The sequence below is a fragment of the Nipponia nippon genome, unplaced genomic scaffold, assembly GCF_047370975.1.
Source record: "Nipponia nippon isolate SJK-2023a ecotype South Korea unplaced genomic scaffold, ASM4737097v1 scaffold_15, whole genome shotgun sequence".
Classification (NCBI taxonomy): Eukaryota; Metazoa; Chordata; class Aves; order Pelecaniformes; family Threskiornithidae; genus Nipponia; species Nipponia nippon.
In genome coordinates this window covers 10190433-10210000 of record NW_028262331.1, presented here as the reverse complement: position 1 = coordinate 10210000, position 19568 = coordinate 10190433, and the positions used below count along the sequence as shown (strand labels likewise).

General features: G+C 49.1%; 1 protein-coding gene across 12 annotated transcripts in view; it reads left to right on the top strand.

Annotated features, from left to right (window-relative positions):
- The window catches only part of MSI2 (musashi RNA binding protein 2), a 259928-nt gene that overhangs the window by 216159 nt on the left and 24201 nt on the right, over positions 1-19568 (top strand). For 11 of the 12 annotated variants that reach the window (XM_087752379.1, XM_087752373.1, XM_087752376.1 and 8 more), the window contains one exon: positions 3511-3585. In XM_087752379.1, the coding sequence (XP_087608505.1) occupies positions 3511-3585 (75 nt within the window). Of the gene's footprint in view, positions 1-3510; positions 3586-7219; positions 8671-19568 lie in introns of those variants that run through there. The other variant, XM_087752384.1, reaches the window with a different exon arrangement.

The window sequence follows — 19568 nt, the reverse complement described above, 5'->3', positions numbered from 1 at the left end:
TTAAAAATGAAGAGAGATTTCCGTAGCCTGGTTGAGTGGCTGTGGACACTTCCCCGCTCGGAGCAGAGAAGCCGTTTCTCCTTCTGGGGGTGCTGGTGGGGATGGAGGGGAGTCGGGAGTCCAGCTCACCTCTCCTGCCTTTCCAGTGGCCTTGTGTGTGCGCCGTGGCAAGCTGCTCGGTTTGCAGGGCCACAGTTCCCCTGTGTGGAGTGGAAGGTAGGGCAGTTTGCCCAGATTTTGTAAAACGCCTGCAATGCTTAGGCTTTATCATGGGCCCACCAGCATGGGCTTTAGCACCAGGAATGCTGGGATGCCCTTAGGTACGCTGTAAATAAAAAGGTCAGTGTTACCTGTTTGCAATTGTTTTCATCCTGGAAGCAGAGCCTTTGCTTTCCCCCGGGAGACCGTCTCTGCACCGAGCGGTTGCTCACATGCTGCGGTGGTAACGGACTCCGCGGCCGCATTGCGTGTTGCCTTCACCACGAGTGTGACAGCCGGTTGAGCGTGACCATCGGGTGGTCAGCGTGGTGCTTCCAGCAACCATCGCTCTCGCCTTGCGTGCCAGCGCTGCCTGGGCAGGGCCAGATCTGGGCTGCTGCGAAATGGGGCTCTGCAAGGCTCCCGCAGATGGGCTGGACGTTCAGCCAGCCTGTGGGATGGGTGCCTCGGACCCGCTGTCGTCGATGTCAGACAGGGGCTGGGTGGAAGTGGTGGTGTGAAAGCAGTTTTGGTTGTTGGTTTGAGTTGTGCTTCCATGGACAGGAGGGTCTCACTTCAGAGGAGGCAATCCAGGCAAAACTTGGGTTTTTGGTTTAGCAACAAGGGATAATTAGAGAGATTGATCATTCCCCAGGACTACTGAAGCAAATAAACTGTTTGGTGCCCAATGCAGGATGAGAATGGCATCTAATGGAAATGGTGGTAGGTCAGCATGGCCATAATTTGGCTTGATGAAGCATCCACATGGGCATGGTGTTAATGCGCTATTGATATTCAGCCAGGCAATTTCCCCTGCGCAGATCGGGCTTTGACTCGTTAGAGCAGAGCTTGGGCACTGCAGCAGTAAATGAAGAGGAAAATTGAAGTAATGTTGTATTATAAATTTATGATTTCATCTGCCTGACCTAGAGAGCGTTGAGCACTGGCGATGCAGGCGAGAGCCCCCCAGGCAGCTCCGCCGGTGCCGCTGCCATCAGGCACGGCCGGGTTTGGACGGGGAGAGCCGGGCTGCTGCTGTGTGCTGCCCTGGGTTCGGAGGCAGATGCACCGGCGCAGGAGCATCCCCGGCCCCACAGAGCATTCCAGGGCAGGGCAGCAGAATAGACGGCATCCTGCACTGCGATGCCAGCTCCAAAAACACCACGGGTACGCGGGCAGCTGCCATCCGCTGCCGTGCCGGTCCGGCTGGGGCCATGAGGACCGCACCTGCAGCCCCCGCTCCCCGGGGCACACCTCAGGCGCTGCCCAGCACACCGGTCCCCTGCGGCCCTGACAGTCGCCTGCTGACAGATCTGCTCCAGAGTCGTTCAAATTGGAATAAAACTTGATTTTTTCCAGTTGGCAAGGAGAGGGGCTGCAGTCGGATGCCACAGAGCGATTTTTCATGGTGGAGCTCACAGTGGTGTTAATGGCGCTACTTACTTAGCAAACAATCCATTTATCAATATTGTTGTTTTTTTTAAAAAAAAAAAGGAAAAAAAGGTTTGTAAAGCTTAACTCTGAAAGATCTGATTTAATGACAGAGGTGATTAATTTCTAAGGGAATCCAGCTGTTGAGCTGTGAAATAAATACGCAAGGGCTAAGCGGTGTGTACATATCGCTGAAAGCCACAGCCTGCTGTCCTGGGATTGCAGGGCTGCTTTCCCCTGGCACTGCTTAATCCCGTAATCAAAATTCATCCAAGCATTTTTATCTTCCAGTTTTAGATTATGGTTAATCGTACGTTATATGTATATATAAATCTAATGAGAAATGGAGAGACTTGCTGCGGCAGAAAAATAGCTGTACGATGTACGAGTATATTAAAGAATAAATAAAAGCAGAGAGAGGAGACCCCCAGCAGAACCATTCAGCTGCTAAACCTGTTCTCGGGGTCCAGCCCAGCTGCTGCTGTCGTCACCACCGAGACTTCCACTGACTTCAGATGGAGTGAGAGCAAACTTTTCGTGATGGTTTCTTGGTCTGGAGAGGTCTTTCCTGGAGACTGGAGGAGTCTGGGAGGACTGGCTGACCCCGGCAGTCAGCGGGAGCGTTACGCAGCGTTTATTGCACTGACAATTGCGAAGGGTAGTTCCTGTTGTTAAGAAAACCGAGCAAGCAAATGCTGAGGCTTGGAAGTGAGGTGACAATTTTAGGAAGTCTGCACAGGGCAGCTCGTGATGTCGGCTGTACCGGTTGTAGCAAACAGCCGCGGTGGGACCAGAGGACAGCCGGTTTGCATTACGGCTGGGAAGTTAAAACACAGGGGGGTCTCAGTGTGTGACCCCCTTGGCTGCTGCCAGCCCACGCGCGTTTAGGGACTGGTGTGAGCTCCAGCACATACGCAAACCTTCCTGCTGCCTGCAGAGTGAAACCCCTCGCCCCTGGCCCGCTTGTCAGAGTTCACCACCTGCGATGCTGGCAAGGCACGCGCTGCGTAAGGCGGTGAACCCCGCGGCTGAGCACCCGCGGGGCTGACAGCCAAGTGGTGGTACCTCCGTCCATCAAACACCCGCGGGTGGACTTCCCGCACCCACCGCCCCCGAGGGCTCTGCTCTCCTACCGACACCACCTTTCACTCCCAGCCGCTGTGTTAGAGCAGGCAGAGTTGCCGCTTAATGCATGTGCTTCAGCATCTTTATTAACAAAATGATCCTGAGTGGTATTTTTGTCATAATAAAACTTCAAAAGCTGCCTGAGGTTGGATGCGTTTCTGCACGTATCTCAGAAATTGCTTTAGGAAGCGGTTCTCATACCTGGGTTTTACTTTCCTGAAAAATTAAAAGCTCTTTGACTCTCCGGCTCATTGCTGTTGCTGCCTCTCACTCTTTGATGTGTTAACTGTTGTCCTTCACACTCCAGGTTAAAGAATTACTACTACCTTAATCTCCAACTGTCAATAGCTCTGAAGCAAAGTACATTCATTGTAAGCTCTCCAAATGTCAGAGCAAACCTGTGTTATGTGTTTAGCCTTAGCATTTGGCATTTACTCTTCCAGCTAACAAGTATGCACAGTCCTTGGACTTCAGACACCAAAGTGCATGTTAATTACCTGAGTGACAGGTCTCATGCACAAAGCCAGGCCGGCAAGCTCTAGATGTTTCTATCCAAGATAATAATGAAACCTTTCTGCAGTTCTGCATGAGCAGAATAAATCTTGGTTTCTTAGTACCTTCTGTGAAATCAAGTCTCACCCATCCTCCATGTCGTTTTGCATTGTATTTAAAAACAAAAAGCCTTTATTAATCTTCAAACTTTTCTTTCTCTCTCTCTCTCCTTTTTTTTTTTTTTTTTACATTTCTGTGATCAAGGTTACCCGAATTTTGTTGCAACGTATGGCCGAGGATACCCTGGATTTGCCCCAAGTTACAGCTATCAGTTCCCAGGTACGTACATTTCATTTGCAGATTTACTTTTCCCCCCCCTTTTCCTTCTTTTTTTTTTTTCCCCCTTTTTTTTAAATCCATAGCTGCAAGCTGAGACAGGCAATTCTGCAGGGAGCATCTCACACAACAACAAATTTTTTTACTGTTTTACAATAGATATTTCTATATACAGATTTTAAATACATTTTTGCTAATGTGTAAATTGGTACTGGTTATTTGAAAACAAACTTCTTAAATTAAAACATAAAGCAACAGAGATCATTTAAGAGCTATTGCCCTCCCTTTGATGGGTTTTTTCTTTCATATATATTATAGATATATAGACAGACAGACACACACACGCACACAGAGACTCGCACACACGTTCCCATGCTATCCTGCGGTAAGTGTATACTCATTACGAGTGCAGTCTTGGCGTAAGAAGTCCAGCCTTCCTGCGTTCTGTATCGATATCGCTGGTGTCCTTCAGAGGAATAGTTTCTAGCCGTGTGTTGATGGTTCACTTTGGCTTCGGTTTGGTTTCCCCCCTTTCCTTGGCGCGGCTGCTGCCTGCCGCGGCGGTGGGATGGCGGCGGGGCGGCTGCACCGCGCTGCGGGGCACAGCGGGGATCAGGAGAAGCCCTTTCCCATTCCAGCACGTCCCGTGGGTGGGGCTGAAGCCACACCGGACACGGTTTCCTTTCCTTTCACCTTGGGGTTTCCCGGGCAGCTGGAACAAGCGACGTGACGCTGCTGTGTTTATGGCTTACTAATAGCTGAAGGCCACGCGGACACCGTGGTGAGGAAACCCCAGTGTGCTGTGCATTAAATTCATGAGCGCGCTTGTCGTGGGGGTCACGCACAAGCGGTCCCACCGCCCGCTGCCAGGCTCCGCGGTGGCTTAGAAAGGGAGCGGTGGGAGCACAGCTCTGCTCAGGGTCATTGGGAAAGCGAGTGAGCGGGTGCAGGAGGGGCAGCAGCTCCGCGGGGAGGAAAACCAGGCACCCTCACGGGAAGGTCCCTTAGGATGGGTGAGGATGTGGAGGGATGCTCGGCTTTACCTGCGGCACGCTGGGGCGAAGATACGGCCTTGCGTTGGCATGAGGTCATTAGGATGGAACCTTGCATTGGAAGCATACGTGTTATTAACATCCATAAGACAAATAACGTCCTTGGGACAGTAGTTTCTGTGGAGCTGGTTTCTGCAGGACTAATAGCACCAAGGGAAACAGTGCTGTTAGGGTTTTTTTTCAATTCCTAAACTTCACAAACGCCGGAGCTCTACTTGAAACTCATCTGCCTCTTTCCCACCTGTGCTACCCCCCTCCCAAACCGAGCCAGGTCCGAAACAACCAGGGTGTCAGGGCTGACAGCGGAGCTGCCGGGGCGGCGTGGCAGTGACCAGGCTGCTGGCGGTGACAAGGCAGCTGCCCCTGCGGGTGACACCACCGCTGCCTGCTCCGCTGGAGGCAGCGGGCAGAGGTCCGGGCTGGCAGGGATTGCAGCCATTAGTAGTTGACTATAAGGAGGAGGCTTCGGAAGGCGTTTGTGTGTTGTCTCACGCGTTCTTCCCGGGCCCTCACGACTCCTTGTACCAGCTGATTCGTATGAAGACAGCTAAATGAGAGACACCTTTGATAAGTTAAATGATGAGAATCAGTAGAGCTTAGATGACTTTAATTAGAAACATGTCTAAAATGAACGTGTCTGCCAGCTGACAGCAGAGGTACTGTTTGACTCTAGCCTTCATTATATATATTTTTATTAAGGGCCTGGTTTTTCAAAACAGACCTGCCAGTTATTTGGGGGCTGTTTTCAGTCTCTTGCAGAGATTGAATACGCAGAAGAAAACCGAAGTGGATTGTCACCACTAAAAATCTCATTGCAGGCACCCGTTGTGCCTTCGGGAGCAGGGCAGCGAAGGGGAGCTGCTCAGAGTCCTCCATCACCTTGCTTGGATTTCCCTGCCCTAAAGCTCTGCTGTTGTTTCCTCCACTCCCACTCAGATAATTTATTCCTTAACAGCAATCAGAACCGTTAATAGAGTTGTTAGGTGTTTTTTCTCAGATGACTTGGGACTCTGGTCTCCAGAAACACGACCCGTCCGAGCGGCACGGGGCGCGGGACCCCGCCCGCCGGGAGGCACGGCGCGAGGGGTTTGACACCCATTCGCAGGACGGGGCGTCCCCCTCGCTGGAGCCAGGCGTTTGGAGGGAGCAGTGATGGGGGCCGAGAGCCCTGTACCACGGGAGCAAGGCTCAGGGTGCAAGGGAGCGTTTCGGGAGCGGGTCAGGATTTGAGGACGGGGATGTGCCAGCACCGCTTGCTCCTGCCACGGGAACAGCGGTGGAAGTGCCGCTCCACAGGGTTGTGTCCTGCCGTGTCCCGGGTGCCTGCGTGGCTCTCCCTGCTCTCCTTTCGCGCCTCTCTGCTGGTGGGAGCTGCGTCCTGCGGCACAGGGCTCCTGCAGCCCTCGCTCCCCCTCCTCCAGGCACTGGTGGGAAGGAATCGAGTAGGCAGCCTGACCGACCAGCCATGGGGAAAGGCGTTCAGTGCCACGGGATAAATAGCATAAGCGTGGTTGCAGCACATAGTCCTCCTCAAAAGAGCCCGAACCCCCCAACCCTTCCCTTTGCGTGTTTTGACACTTGCAGAAGTACGCATGGGGCCCATGGTACGACTGTGGCTCAGAGCGTGAGATAGGAGCACGTGCGAACCTGATGGAAAGCAATCTGAAATCTGCTTTTTTAATAAGTTGTCATGCCCAAATGCTCAGTGTCATGATTCAAAAAGAGAAATATTTGGCCGTTTCTGCAGGAGCATCCCAGGCAGCGTGCCTGAGAGCTTCGGCTGCCTCCCGCCTCCGCGGTACCTAAACAGTGGTGGTCTTGCAACCGCACCGACGTATATGTATAAATATACAGATAATACATATAGATATACAGCTGTATTCCGATAGTTCGTTATGGAGGAGACCTGGTAGTGCTTTTTGCTACAGGACAGTTGTGTCGCGAAACCTGTTCTCCTGCACTGGTGCCTGCGCTGCAGTGAATCAGCCTGGCAGGGCGGGCTGCGGCCGGGGTCATCCCCGGGGGCTGTCACTGCAGAGCCGTGCTGTCAGCCGGCACCATCCCGCCGGGCTCTGCGCTGCGGTGCCTCGGCACCTGCCAGCGGGCGTTATTCCCGTTACTCCTCAGGTTATGCTACCTGTTTACTTTTTTAATAAAAAGAAAAAAAATTGAATGCCCATCGGAATTGAACTGTCCTGTTGGTATTTGCTGTTGTCCAAGTGAAACAAGGCTACAAATGTCACGATCCACCAGTTTGCGTTTCTGTTTCTGTACTGGGGAGCACCGGCGGCCGGAGCTGCTGGCAGGGCCCCCGCACGGTCCCTCTCCCGCCTCCTCCGCTGCTCCCTGGCAGCACGGGGACGGCCCCTTGCTCCACGGGCGAGACGCACGCAATCACCTTGGCGACTGCTCTATCTTCTCCCATCATGTTATTTTTTTCCTCTAGGCCTTTATAACTCAGTACATAGCCTTTTTTTTTTTTAATTGCAATCACTCCCTTTCTGTGTCTCTTTTTTTTTTTTTAATTTCTGGGACTTATCTTTTCAGTTTAATCTATTAATTTCTGTTCTTATTTCACTTTGCAGACTATTTGCCGATTTCACAAGACATAATTTTTATCAACTAGTTCTTAAAGATGCATAACAAATTAATCGGGGTTTACTACAGTGCTAATGAGAGAGAGAGAGACAGAAAAAGCCTGGGTGGTCCATGTTTAATATCAATGTCCACTGAAAAATTGCTGCTCTTGCTGGCTGGTTTGATTGACTGGACTTTTTATTTTATTTTTATTTTTTTAAAGGCTCCATATCCTCACTGCTTTGAGTTTGCTTTTTATTTTTTTTTTTTCCTGTGCTTTGTTATGAGTTTTTAATGCCCACTTGGAATGTAACTCACAAGGATTGGGGATAGGGGCGTTACGAAGGCATGACTTCTCACAAACTTTCTAGAAATAATTTTATCAAGGAAGCAAAAATGACGACTGGGTCTCACAAGCGGCCCCAAAGAGAGATACTGGCGCTTTTTAACATAGAGATGTTCAGCGGTAGCACAAATCGAAATTAGGGTGGAGCGAGACTAGCGTCTCCTGTCGCTAGGATCATTACCAACGCAGGGTTTAATTACTCAAAACGAGCGCCCTGCGTCCGCTGGTGTGTGCTGGCGGCTGCGGCGTAGCCAGCCCACGAGTGTGTTTTCTCCTGCCCGTTCGCTTTGGGTTGGTGGCTCTTTCTAGCGCTGCCGTAACCACGCAAGCGCCGTGGCTGGAAGCCACCAAAAAAAGGGCTCAGACGGTTACGGCACCTCCGGCAGCGACCCCTGCCCCCAGCCGCGAACCAGCCCCTCGCCTGGCAGCCGGCGATGCTCTCGCATACGCCGCGCAGTCGCTTCTATTCCAGACTTTGCTTGCAAATCATGGGCAAATGACTTAAATTGTGGCAAGAGGGACGAGCTTTCCCCTGCTAGCTTAAGCTGTATCGCGCCTCTTCATCTCCACCCAAATCACAGAAGAGCTGCAAACCTAGGTGATAATGCCTCCATTCATTGGCTTTATTTTTAACAAGACCAGATTCTGGACTTTTGGGTAGAAAACACGCATCCTATTTAAATTCTGTTTTTCTTTAAGTGTTTCTACCTGTTTTATAAGTTTGTGAGAAGTAAATTGCATGCTTACAGTAGAACTGTAATGCATTTTAATGTTTGTTAATCCACTTGTTTAAAATGTCAGTGTCAAAGGCTCTACAATACACGGCTATGCTGTTCATTTCATTAAAGATGCTTGATGTAATAATTGGTTAGTTTTCTTTTTACTTTTCTGCAGGCAATAGCTTTTTTTAATCTGTATGGCTTCTTATTATTTTGTTTGGGTTTTTTTGCTATGAATTGCTTTGCTTTTGTGAACTTGTCTTAGTGTGCATGATTTGCAAACATTTCGGCTATTGTGAATTTTCTCATTTTTTGTAAATAGTCCATCTGTGCTTTTCTTTTTTTCTTTTTTATGACTTTTTTCCTGTAAGTAACTGAGGTAGAAAATAATAATAAATTGTTTACAACGGATATGCTGTGTTGCTGCTCTCTTAGCTTGCAGTTTTAATATTTTTGTTTGGACGCACCAAATAACCAGTACCAATGACAATTTAATAAAAGAATAAAACAACCATCACTCCAAGCGTGCGACCCAGTGTTTGAAGAATCTGCAGATGAACGGTTACATGCGAGGTGTGTTTCCAGCAAAAATTAAAACCAAAAAAGACGACAAGGCGCTTGTAATTGAGGGGAGAGGAGTGACTCCGCGGTAAAATGGCAGTATTCCCAGCAGTCTGATCTTCCACCGCTGTGGTCAGTGCAGTCCGTGCCAGCGACCGAGGTGGGTCTAAGCGTCAAACCCATGAGCGTATTAGAAACCCTTGTTGCCAGCTCTCCAGCACGAACGTGCAGGAATCTGTTTCTGCTGTTAGGAAGTTGAAAGGGGAATCAGGTAACTCTTGTCGCTGTGAGGCCCGCGGCTGGGATGGCAGCCGGCGTTCTCGGTGCAGACCCCGCGGCGGGCCGGGTACCGCTGGCCGTGCCTGCGGGGCAGGGACATTGCCATCGCCGTGTTTATCTCAGTTATACTTTCTGCCATCATTACCTGGATGGTCGGGGATTGTCAAAGTTATTTAGAAGCCTTCAGCTCAGTAATTTAAATTTTTTTTTTTTTAATTAAGGGTTTGTTTGCTTGTATGTTTGTTAAAGCTTATTAAACCCTTTGTATATGGGGAGAGGTGGGAAAAACAAATATTTTCACAAACTTTTCAGAGCTCGGGGAAATACACTTGCTTATTAATAAGGATACTCCACAGTCCGCGAAGCCCAGCCGCGGGTCACGCTCCTGCAGTGCCTGGTGCTGGGAAAATGCCACACAAGATCGGTTCAGAGTCTAAATTGCTGTTTTTCATTATTATGAGAGCAACTTTCTGTTAATCTGTAGGGCTTAATTTAGTTTCTTTCCTGATACCAGTCACAAACTGTTCACTTGTCGGCCATCAGTGCTGGGCAGGAAGGTATTCTTCTGTAAAAGTTATTTGTGATGCTTGCCTAGTAGGTCTAATAGTTATTTTCTGGGTCAGGAAAAGGAGCTGGTATCAAAGACAAGGGTAATTATTATAATAATGGCATGCTTAAGGCTTCTTTTTCATAGTGTCTGAGAGAAGGAGGTGAGGTAAGGAAGTTCCTATACCTGTTATTTAGGACGCCCAGCGATATTGGGAAGCTGCAAGTTACGTTGCTCCTGCAGGTCCCACTCTTGGTTCCCCACCTCTTCAGGGGAGCGCAGCGGGAATGGGAGGAAAAGAGTGCGTTTGTAGCTTCGCCGTGCCGCCAAGCTGACCGTCTCGTCTGTAGCAAGGCGTGGTGGTACAAAGCAATGGCCATACTCAAGCCGTGCAGCTTTACCGAGCTGAGTGCGGCCTGGCAAGGTTTGGGAGTCGGTACGTTCAGCTCACCAGAAGGAGCATAAACCAAAGCCCTGCAAAGGACTCAGCTGTAATTCTGCCAATTGGTATCAGCCAAGGTCTGGCTCCCAACGTGACGTGCATGGTGCTTCAACGACCCTGAGCCACATTCCCGTGTACGCGAGCACCCAGCTATCTACTCTGGTGATGTAAAGCGCTTTTAAAGTGGAGATGCTGCCTACACATGGCTTCTTTACCGGTAGGGAGTAATGAAGTTAGTATTAATAAGGGTCAGCTCTATAAAACACTCTTTTAAAGCACTGTTACACAAGTCTAAGACTAGTATAACATTTAGTAATGGGAGCAAAGTTTGTCTGGTCGTGATACTTGAATGATCAAACTTAACGTTAAGAAAGAAGAAGTTGCTGGCAGCTGCAAAATAGGAGGAGGAAATACAAAATATATTTTAAATTGTGTATTCAGTGAGTTAAGCCTTGTAACAGTAAGAGATGTGGAACGAAGCTGGAAATGTTTCTTACTCCTTTGTCTAACCCTTTCTTAACTGCTTAAAATCTACTCTAATCATCCCTGCGCTGCATGCTTTTTTTCTTGCCTAAAACACATTACTGCATCTGCATGGCATAAAATGGTTTACAAAGTGCATTTGAAATCTGCTAGAACAACCTTAATTACCACTCTTCAAACCTCTCCGTTTCAGCCTCCATCGGTGAAAACAAAGACTGTAGACTGGACCTGTTTTAAAATTAAGATTTTTGGGTTTCTTTTGCTGGCGGAGGGCAGGCTGAAGAGGGACCATTCACACTGCAGGTGCATCCCTGGAGTGAGGAGCAGCTGGAACTGCAGACAGCAAACTGAGAAATTAATATAGCAAAGCCCATAAATTTCCAGCCAGAAGGTACTCCTTCAAGTTCTGCTTAGATGACAGTAGCTTTTGTTTCGACGCAAAAAAAAAAAAATGGTATCTGGAGCTGTTCCCTGAGTCCGAGCAGAGCTTAAGCAGCTTTGCCTCTTAGGCACAGTTTTTCTGAGAAGAGTTGCATTTTTTTTAATTTTGCAGAGAATTGTGTAAAATTCCTTTTTCACCTCCCATTTCCCCCACCCCTTAAAATAATCTCCTGGATATTAAATGTAAGGTGAGGTTTTCAAGAGATAAGCTGTTGATCCGAGTCGGTGGTCCAGCTTCCACCAATTTCAAGGGCAGCAGAGTGGTCGGTAAAAATGCTGCCTGTCCCCTTTTCCTGCCACGTCACCTCTGCAAACCGCCCGGGTCCTTCATTAGGTTTTGCTCTGCTGCTGCCTTGAATAACGGCTTGAGCAAAAAGAACATCTTGAACATCGAACTTAAATGCTGGTTGTCCTATTCTCGGCGCTCACTGATCCATGCGTGGAGGTTGAGACAGGCTTTAAAACTTCAGGGCCGTTGCCCTGAAAATCAGTGATCGTAAAGGGACAAGGAGGAGAGAAAAGGAAAAAAAACCCAGACCTACCAGTCTCTCGGTTGTTTGCGTTTTGGGGTGATACTGCGGCAACAGAGCTCCTGAGCGACCGCTTCTGCTGCGAACGGGCCACAGCTGCAGCAACTGGGAAATGTAATGAGGATAATTATTCACGAGAGTAAAGAGGCATAACGCAAACACGCATGTATGGAAGAAAACATGGATAACCCTATAGAAAGAAGAACGTGGGCTGGTAATGCCAGTTCTGCTGTAAGGAATTCTACGTGTCCAAGTTAGCCGGAGCACGACGGCTAGCCTGCTTTTATGCCTTATGCCTCTGTAGGTACAATTTTTAACTGTAAAGCTGTTAAAAATTGGGAGCTGGGGGTTGCAAAGAACTTGAAGAGATCAGTCTCCTTAAAGCACAAAAACATTCAGCTGTGAATGTTTTTCAATCACATTTCATAGTAGAATTTCAAGCTGATAACTAAGTAGCTTCCAAGTCCTCCTTTGCCCAGAAGCGGTAATACGTAGTCGCTGCAGTGACGCCCTAAAGGTTTCTGGGCTCAGCATCACGATCCTCTCCTCTGACCCTTTTTATAACGTGGATTATGAAATGCCCAGTGGCAGCTCCCCCAGCAAGGCAGCGGGAAGCTCCCCGTCCGCCAGCGGCGGCCGTTGGGCTCGGTGAGCTGCAGCGTCCCTCTGAGAGGGGCAGGCGCTCGCCACTTCAAAACACCGGGGTTGTGGAGAATTTCCTACCCTCCGATAACCTCGTCCTCTGATTAATTATCTTCTCTTTTACATAGTTGCCTCCTGCCTGCGTTGAATTTTTCCACCTTCAGCCTCCAGACACGACTTGGTTTTATGCCTTTGTTCATCGCCAAGGATCTGTCTTTTAAGAATACTTATCCAGATAGTTTAGATCATTCATAAAAATTTAAGCATGCGGTTTAACCAAATAGCTCATTTTCTGTACCATCGAAGCAACTGAAATGAGGCTTGAAGCAAATCAGTGCCACTTTGCTGAACTTTAAATATATGCGTTAATGCGGTTCCATCTAACCTGCCCTCGTTCATTCAGCAGCAGGTGACCGAAATTCAGAGCTGCTGTGCTGCGTGACAGCTCGGGTGCCGTGAATCCACAGGTATTCCTCCCCCTGCAGTGCTCGTTTCATTTATACTTACCTTGTTTATTAAAAATGGGTAGTAAATGTTTGGCTTTGGGCTTTAAAATGAGAAATGCTTTCATCGGAGCGATCAACTCAGTACTAAAACAGAATTACTTGCTTTTAGGAAGCGATTTGGTTGAGATTCTCTTTCATCCACATCAGCTGCGTTCACTTGAAGCTCATAATTCTCTGTCTTTCACCAGTTACTAAATTAGGGAGAATCCAAATTACATATTGAGTTCGAGTGTTGGATGGTGGGAGGTATAGTTTTCATAGGACACATTTGAGAAGTATAGCGGATGCCTTGAGGCTGCTATAGGATAGGAACAGTTTTTAAGTAGAGTAAATAAACTAAATCAGCTACCAGCTTTTGCTTTTTGGTTTGCGGTTTTTTGAATAAATAGTTTTCTTAGAATCAACTATTTGCCTTTGAGAAGTTTCCCAGTTTTCTGTATGGCGGAATAACTGCAAAAGGGTTATTACACTTGAAACGACACCGAATGATAATTTGGAGACAAACAAGGCTTTGTCTCACTGATGCATAAAGTAATTACTGGGCAAAAGTGCATCATTCTCATTTTAAAAACCGTGGCCTGAGAGTGGTAAACAGCTGAAAAATGGGTCGTTTACTGTACATAAAGTGGAAGTGCCAAATTTTAAATTAACTATACTTGGGCTTTATTGTTTTGTTGAAATTCCAAAGCAAAAATATTTGTTCATAATAACATCCATCTGCAAACAGGCATCCGGTGGGGAGCGCATTACGGGTGTCTGACGTTGAGAACGCTACAGGATCTTGCCACGCACGGTACATTTTAAGCAGCAGATGCCTGTGCCTTGAATAACGCAGTGGGCTGCTTGATGAGGCTTCCGTTACGCATGATGTGCTGTATCTGAAGTTCGCTAATTTTCTGACCTGGTGAAACAGATTTTAATAAGCTTGATGTAACACAGCGTATACAGACAAAGGGAAGCACTTAATGGGGCTGTCACAATAAAGGACTCGGAGCGGGCTTGGAGATGCTAAAAGTGTGACTAGAACTGATCAAAAGCTTAGGAAAGAAATTCTCCGTTTCCGTGGGCGTCTGCCCCGCACCTTGCTTGCTCCCTTCTGTTCGCTGTGGCGTGGACGGCGCTATCCCACTTCTTTAAGACGGACCAGGGGCGCTGGCGGGAAACACGAGGCTTTTCAAGCCTCCGCGTTCGCTTCCTACGGACTTTGGGAGCGCTTCGGTAGAGTCTTCAATCAAATCCCAAAGAGTTCGTGGCTACTAAACCTTGAGAACACGTTGTGAATGGTTTGGTAGAATCCCGATCTTTCATCAATTCTAGATAAAATTTGGTTTCTCTGGGTATATATTCTCTAAATATTGAGCATTTTGTTGTTAATCTAAAGCTTGAAATGGTAGCAGGTTATTTTCTTTCTCATTCTTGTTTCCTTATAGAAAGGGAGGGGGAGTCCGAGACAGAGAGACCTGAAAGATGAAGGTTTTAAACATAAAGGGATTGTTTTGGGATGGAGCTTTCCCTTGTGCGTGCTCACCATTAAAGACTACATTTTTGTCCAGTAAATTGGACCCACGCCTGCCTGCCTTCAAAAAAAAAAAAAAAAAAAAAGCTACCAGGCTCTTCTGCTTCATGGGTTTGAGTCTCTGATACTTTTGAAATGAAGCCTAAAGATCCTGCAAAGAGGATAACACTGCCTAATGGAAAGAATAATGCAAGCGAGAACCCATTTGAAATGACAGCTGTGAGCCTCGCGAAGCTTTTCTGTGCTGATCAAAGCTGCTGGTAACGGTGTTTGAAAAGAGGATATCAGTTTCCCCCTCTCCTTTTCCCACTCAACCTGCAGATGATTTTATATTCCAGACTTTGCACTTTTTTCCTGGGAGATCAAGTGAGCCTCCTAAATGACCGGTGTTCAGATCAGCGCGCTGGGGAGCACCGTCGGGGTAGGAGGCAAAGCGTTTTGGGGGGGTAGAGCCTCAGGGCTGGATCCCCGCTGTGCGTAGGGCCCTCCGAAACGCCCCGCACGCAGACGCGGAGGCTTTGCGCGACTCAGCCGCAGCATTCGGCTCTTCTGCCAATGTGTGCAAATGCTCCAAACAATCTGTAAGCAGGGAGGAAGGATTTTGCTTGCTAGGCACAGTTTTATGGTGGCTTTTGTTTTATTCTCCATGCGTGTCCCGTAATTTCAGTTATTTTCTGAAGTCTGGTGCTGGAGTCAGGTGATGATTTGAGCATCTCGGCTTCCATTTTTGTTCTGGTTTTAAATCCCTGTGCTTATTGCTAAAGTCTAAACATAGGACCTCATGTGCCCCAAGTGCTTTAGCCATTAGAAGCAGAGACAATTCTTTGCATGATATTTTTTGGTGTACGAACTAATTTCATGATCTTTGTGACTTCTTTTTGGTTTGATTCCTACTGTCTGGCTGTTTGTAGAGGACAGGGTCTTGTGTCCTTTGGGGATGCAAGGTATTTGGGGTCTTGAAGGGCTGAAGAGAGCAGAGCAGGTCTGAAGGAGCCAGTGGTTTCTCACAGAGAAAGGCAAGGCTGCACGCGAGGGAGTCCTGGCAGCACGCGTGTAAAACGGGGTGTAAAACAGTTCTTGTGTTTTGCACTCGCTCCTGGTTGCCTTGTAGCCAGCTTCAGGCTGGGGTAAAGGAGAAATTGGAGGTTTGAGAAAGGAACGATCCCACCAGAGTGGGAGGTGGCGCAGGGCAGAGACCTGCGGAGGGAGCGTGCCCTTCTCCGGGAGCCCTTGAGCCCCTCGAGTCCCCCATAAGGACTGGCCTTGCCCAGGCAGCATAGCTCTCACCAGATTTGTTCACAAAGCCCTTGCAAGATCCGCTAAATCCTGGGCTCTCAGCATTCCCTGCTCGGGAATGCCGAGCACGAGACGGCGGGGCTGGGCGCTGCGTGCCCAAATCCAGCCCTGCTGCTCCTGGGCATCTGCCACCCCTTGATCCCCCCCTTCTCCCAGACTTATTTCTGCCTTGGAGAAGGCAGTTGCTTGCAGCCAGCCATTGACTAAATCTGTGACCTTAGGGCAAAGCATTTGAAAACAGATGTGTCCATCTTCCCTCGCACGAGGCTGCTCCAGTATTTAAAGTGAAACTATTGATGCAGGAAGCAGAAAAATTTATCTGTGAAAAATTGAACTCCAAATACTGGCTTTAGCTCGTTCAGAGCAATAAGAGAGCATGAAATTGATGTGAATCCTCAGGGCTTTCCTGGACAGTGTGTGAGCCCGTAGCAAAATGTTTATTGTAAAATATCTTCTAATTGCGATGCCTAAAGTGGGCACTTTTGTCCTTTTGAACAGCTTTGGTATCTTGTTTTCTCTAGGCAATTATAAGCAGCGGATACACAAAGAAGGACAGGGATCGTGTCGGCAGGAATCGGAGCGCCTCAAACAAACGTGATGAATGAATTGATCTCTCCCTCCACCCCTTTTGATTTTCCAGTTGACTTCAGAGAGCAGAGGGCTCGGAGGGAGCTGGGCTGGCGCCATGGGATCGTCGCTGGGGGTGGGATCCAGAGCACGCTGCGGTCGATGCTCCCTTTGGCTTCAAGGTGCTGTGGTCCAGGTGCCCATTCCTGGCACCCCGTTACCTCCAAGCCGCCTGTTAAAAATGAACCGGGAGCGTGCTAGCCCCTTGGCTGCTGGCTACAGGGTGCAAAGCGCCTGCTGATACCCCACAGCCCTCCGTGGTCCCTGGGGTCCCCCCACTCCCGGCAGTCCTGCATCCCCAAAGCCACCGTCTCCCGCAGAAGCCTGCGCTTCCCAGGTGTTGCTAAGGGAAAACGGTGGCGCTGGCACGTCACACGCCGGGCTCTGCTGGCTAACGCTTCTCCCTGCCCCCTGCTCCGGCCCTCGGAGGCGTCCCCAGTGCCCCGTCCCAGGGTCCCCGTCAGTCAGAGCGGGATGGATCGCATCCACCTCTGCCGCTGCCCAGGGAACAGCACCCGGGAGGGTGCCACTGGGACTCGGCAGCTGCATTTCGCTCTGTTTTAAACCCTGATGCCAGGGGAGGGGAACGCATGCAGGCACGCAGCCTCTCCAAAGCATCAGTGTGGCCTGGGAGACCAGCAAGAGGCTCCTTGGACAAGCAGGTTCCTTCTGGGGGCCTGGAAACCAGCAGAAGTGCCTGCTAATGCTTTCCTCTTCACTAAAGAGCTGCAGATACCTCAGCTCTCAAATTTTAATAAAATGGTGTGACAACACAGGCAGAAGGGTGATAGAGGCAGAAGTTTCTTGCAGTACACAAAGCGGGTTCAGTGTTAATTGTGCTGTCGCTGTAGTCCTACTCTTTGAAGTCTTCACTGGTGTAGAAGTTTATAAACAACAGGAGGTGATAATACAGTGTGACCGAAGGGCTTAAATAATGCTACAGGGTTGGTACAAGGGGAATTACGGAGATTAGTGGTGGAGCTTGAGCCCAGAACCTGCGAGAGCCCGGTTGCACCCTTGGCTGTCTGCAAACGTCTTTCTCAAGTCATCCTGCTTCTTTGTGCCTCGTTTTATCCCGTCTGTGACGTGGGGTCAGCGTCAGCTGCCGATCACGGCTGAGAGGTTCGGGAGCAACCCACCACATAAGTGCAAAAGTAAGTTAGCACGGTTGTGAGATGCCGCACAGCATTAATGCGCTCAACAGTGTGATGACGGGGAAATTTGTTTTCAGATGAATGAGCTGATTAATGCAGTGCCTGGCAAATGTCATTTCAGTACGTTGGATTGATTTAGGGATCCTCCAGTGATGGAGCCAGCACGTGAGTCTGTATCGGTAAGCAGGTTTTTGCCAATCTTGATAATCAATCCTTGTTTCCGTCTCCCGCTTCTGCAGCCGTAAGGGCCGCACAGCCGTGCCGCTGCCGCTCCCGGGCAGAGCGCGAGCAGCCGATCACACTTGAGTTGTTTGGAGTGCCATGTCGCGCAGATGCTTTTATCTCAGAACTGGGATAATAGCTTTCTTTGGGGGTGGAGGGATTAATTTTTCACACATCTGTCCACTGGAATGCAATAACAGATCCTTTGTTCAGGCTCCTTCTGTGGAGTGCCTTCTCCACCCTTGTTATTTCATTCTTCTTTTGCATGGCAAAACTTTTTGTCCTGCATTTCAAATAGATACTGAGTGTCCCTGGCAGTTGAACAAGAGAAACAAACTTTCCAGCCCTGGTTTTTATGCTGTTTTCAGGGAGCGCTTGGTGATTTGAAGGGTATTTGATTGGTTTTGGCAGAGGCATTTTATTCCGTGGAAAATCCACAGCTCCTCTGATCCCTTACGGATGGTTTAGGGAGCCCCTGAAGCCTCCAAATGAGAGATTTGCTGGTGGCCAGCTGGTCCTGGACGTGCCATGGGAACGCAGAGGACGCTGCTCTTGGGACGTGCGCCGTGGCGGGCAGGGAGCGGAGGAGGAGAGGCTGTAGGGATGGTGCCAGCTCTGCTGCTGCCTAACCCACAGCGGGAGGGCTCGGGGCTTGGCCTAGGCATGGCTCTGCATGAAAACGAAGCCCCAGAGCCTCAGCCCTTGTCCTGCTGATGCTTTCCCTGCTGTTTGGATATTGCTTTGACTGTAACGCTGAGGTCTTCTCACTCCAGCGTATCGCAGCTCCAGCCTTAAACATACGTCGGGGGGCCCAACCAGGGTCGATGGCTCCATCACCATCAAGAGGGAATTTAGCGCTTGGGTATTTGGTTATAATATCCCCCAGTCTGGATGTGCTTCCTCCTGCATCCCACACCACACAGACTGTAGCAGTTCATCAACATAATAAAAAGAATCAGATTCACATCGGCATTAAGGAACAGGAGTTGCTGTGCGGTGCGTGGGCTCTGCGCGTGGGGAGCAGTAGCAGGCAGCGGCCGCGGGTAGCTGTGCGTACTTTTACCTATACTATTTTTTTTCCCCCAACAGCCCTATTACCATATTTAAATGCAAGTATGTCTTTTTTTAATTGATGTTTTAAGTAGCTTCAAGTCACTCTAGCCTAGTTGATATCTGCTCCTTTCCCCCAGTAGATTACGTGTAGCTGAGACGATAGTGCTAGAGGTAGCGGGCTTGTAGTCTGCTGATTTCTCTGGGTCTCGCTCTCTCCATTCCTCTAGCTCGCTGTTCTTGTTTTCTGTTGCCTCAGTTGTTTTTCTGTGGTTCTTCAGCATTGCAAAGCAGCTGTGATCAAAGTCCTGGAGCCCGCGTCCCGTGGTGGTGGCTGCCCCGGGGTTGTCCTGTCGGGTGCCAGGAGCGGTCGCAGCTCCCCAGAGACCAGGAACCTCCGAGGGTTTTGTTGACTTCGCAGCAAGGGGATTTGGGGTTCCTCCGATTACCTGGACCTTGCCATTGCCCTCTTAAAATACATATATTTAAAGTCAGAGCCTCTGGCAGATCTTTTGAATATTAATTAAGTAAAGAAACTAAATCTGCAATCTTGCTAGCAGCATTTCATTCATCCGTAAGGGCTCGGTCCCCCTGTAGCAGGGTGTATGTCTTAGAGCTCCTTGATCTGCGGCTGGTTTGCTTTCAAGAGATTTTTTTCTTTCTTTCTTTCTTTTTTAAATTACATTTCAGTGAATTTTTTCTGCTTGATCCCAGCAAATCTGTGATCTTGACATGAGGACCTCCTCATATTTCCCATTACTGCTATGTCTGTAGATCAGCACGTTATTATCACTTGCAAATAAGCAAAGAACAGAATTCCCTCGTCGTCTTGCGGAGCGGTCTGACCCTAGCCGTTTGAGAGTACGGAGACGTAAGCTGAGTGCTGCAGCCTCTGCCGCCCGTCTGTCCGCCCCGGCGCCTCGGCTTTCGCGGCATGCCGTGGCCAGGCGCACCATCAGCGGCACGCGCCGCTGCCACGTTCCTCTTCTGCCAAGG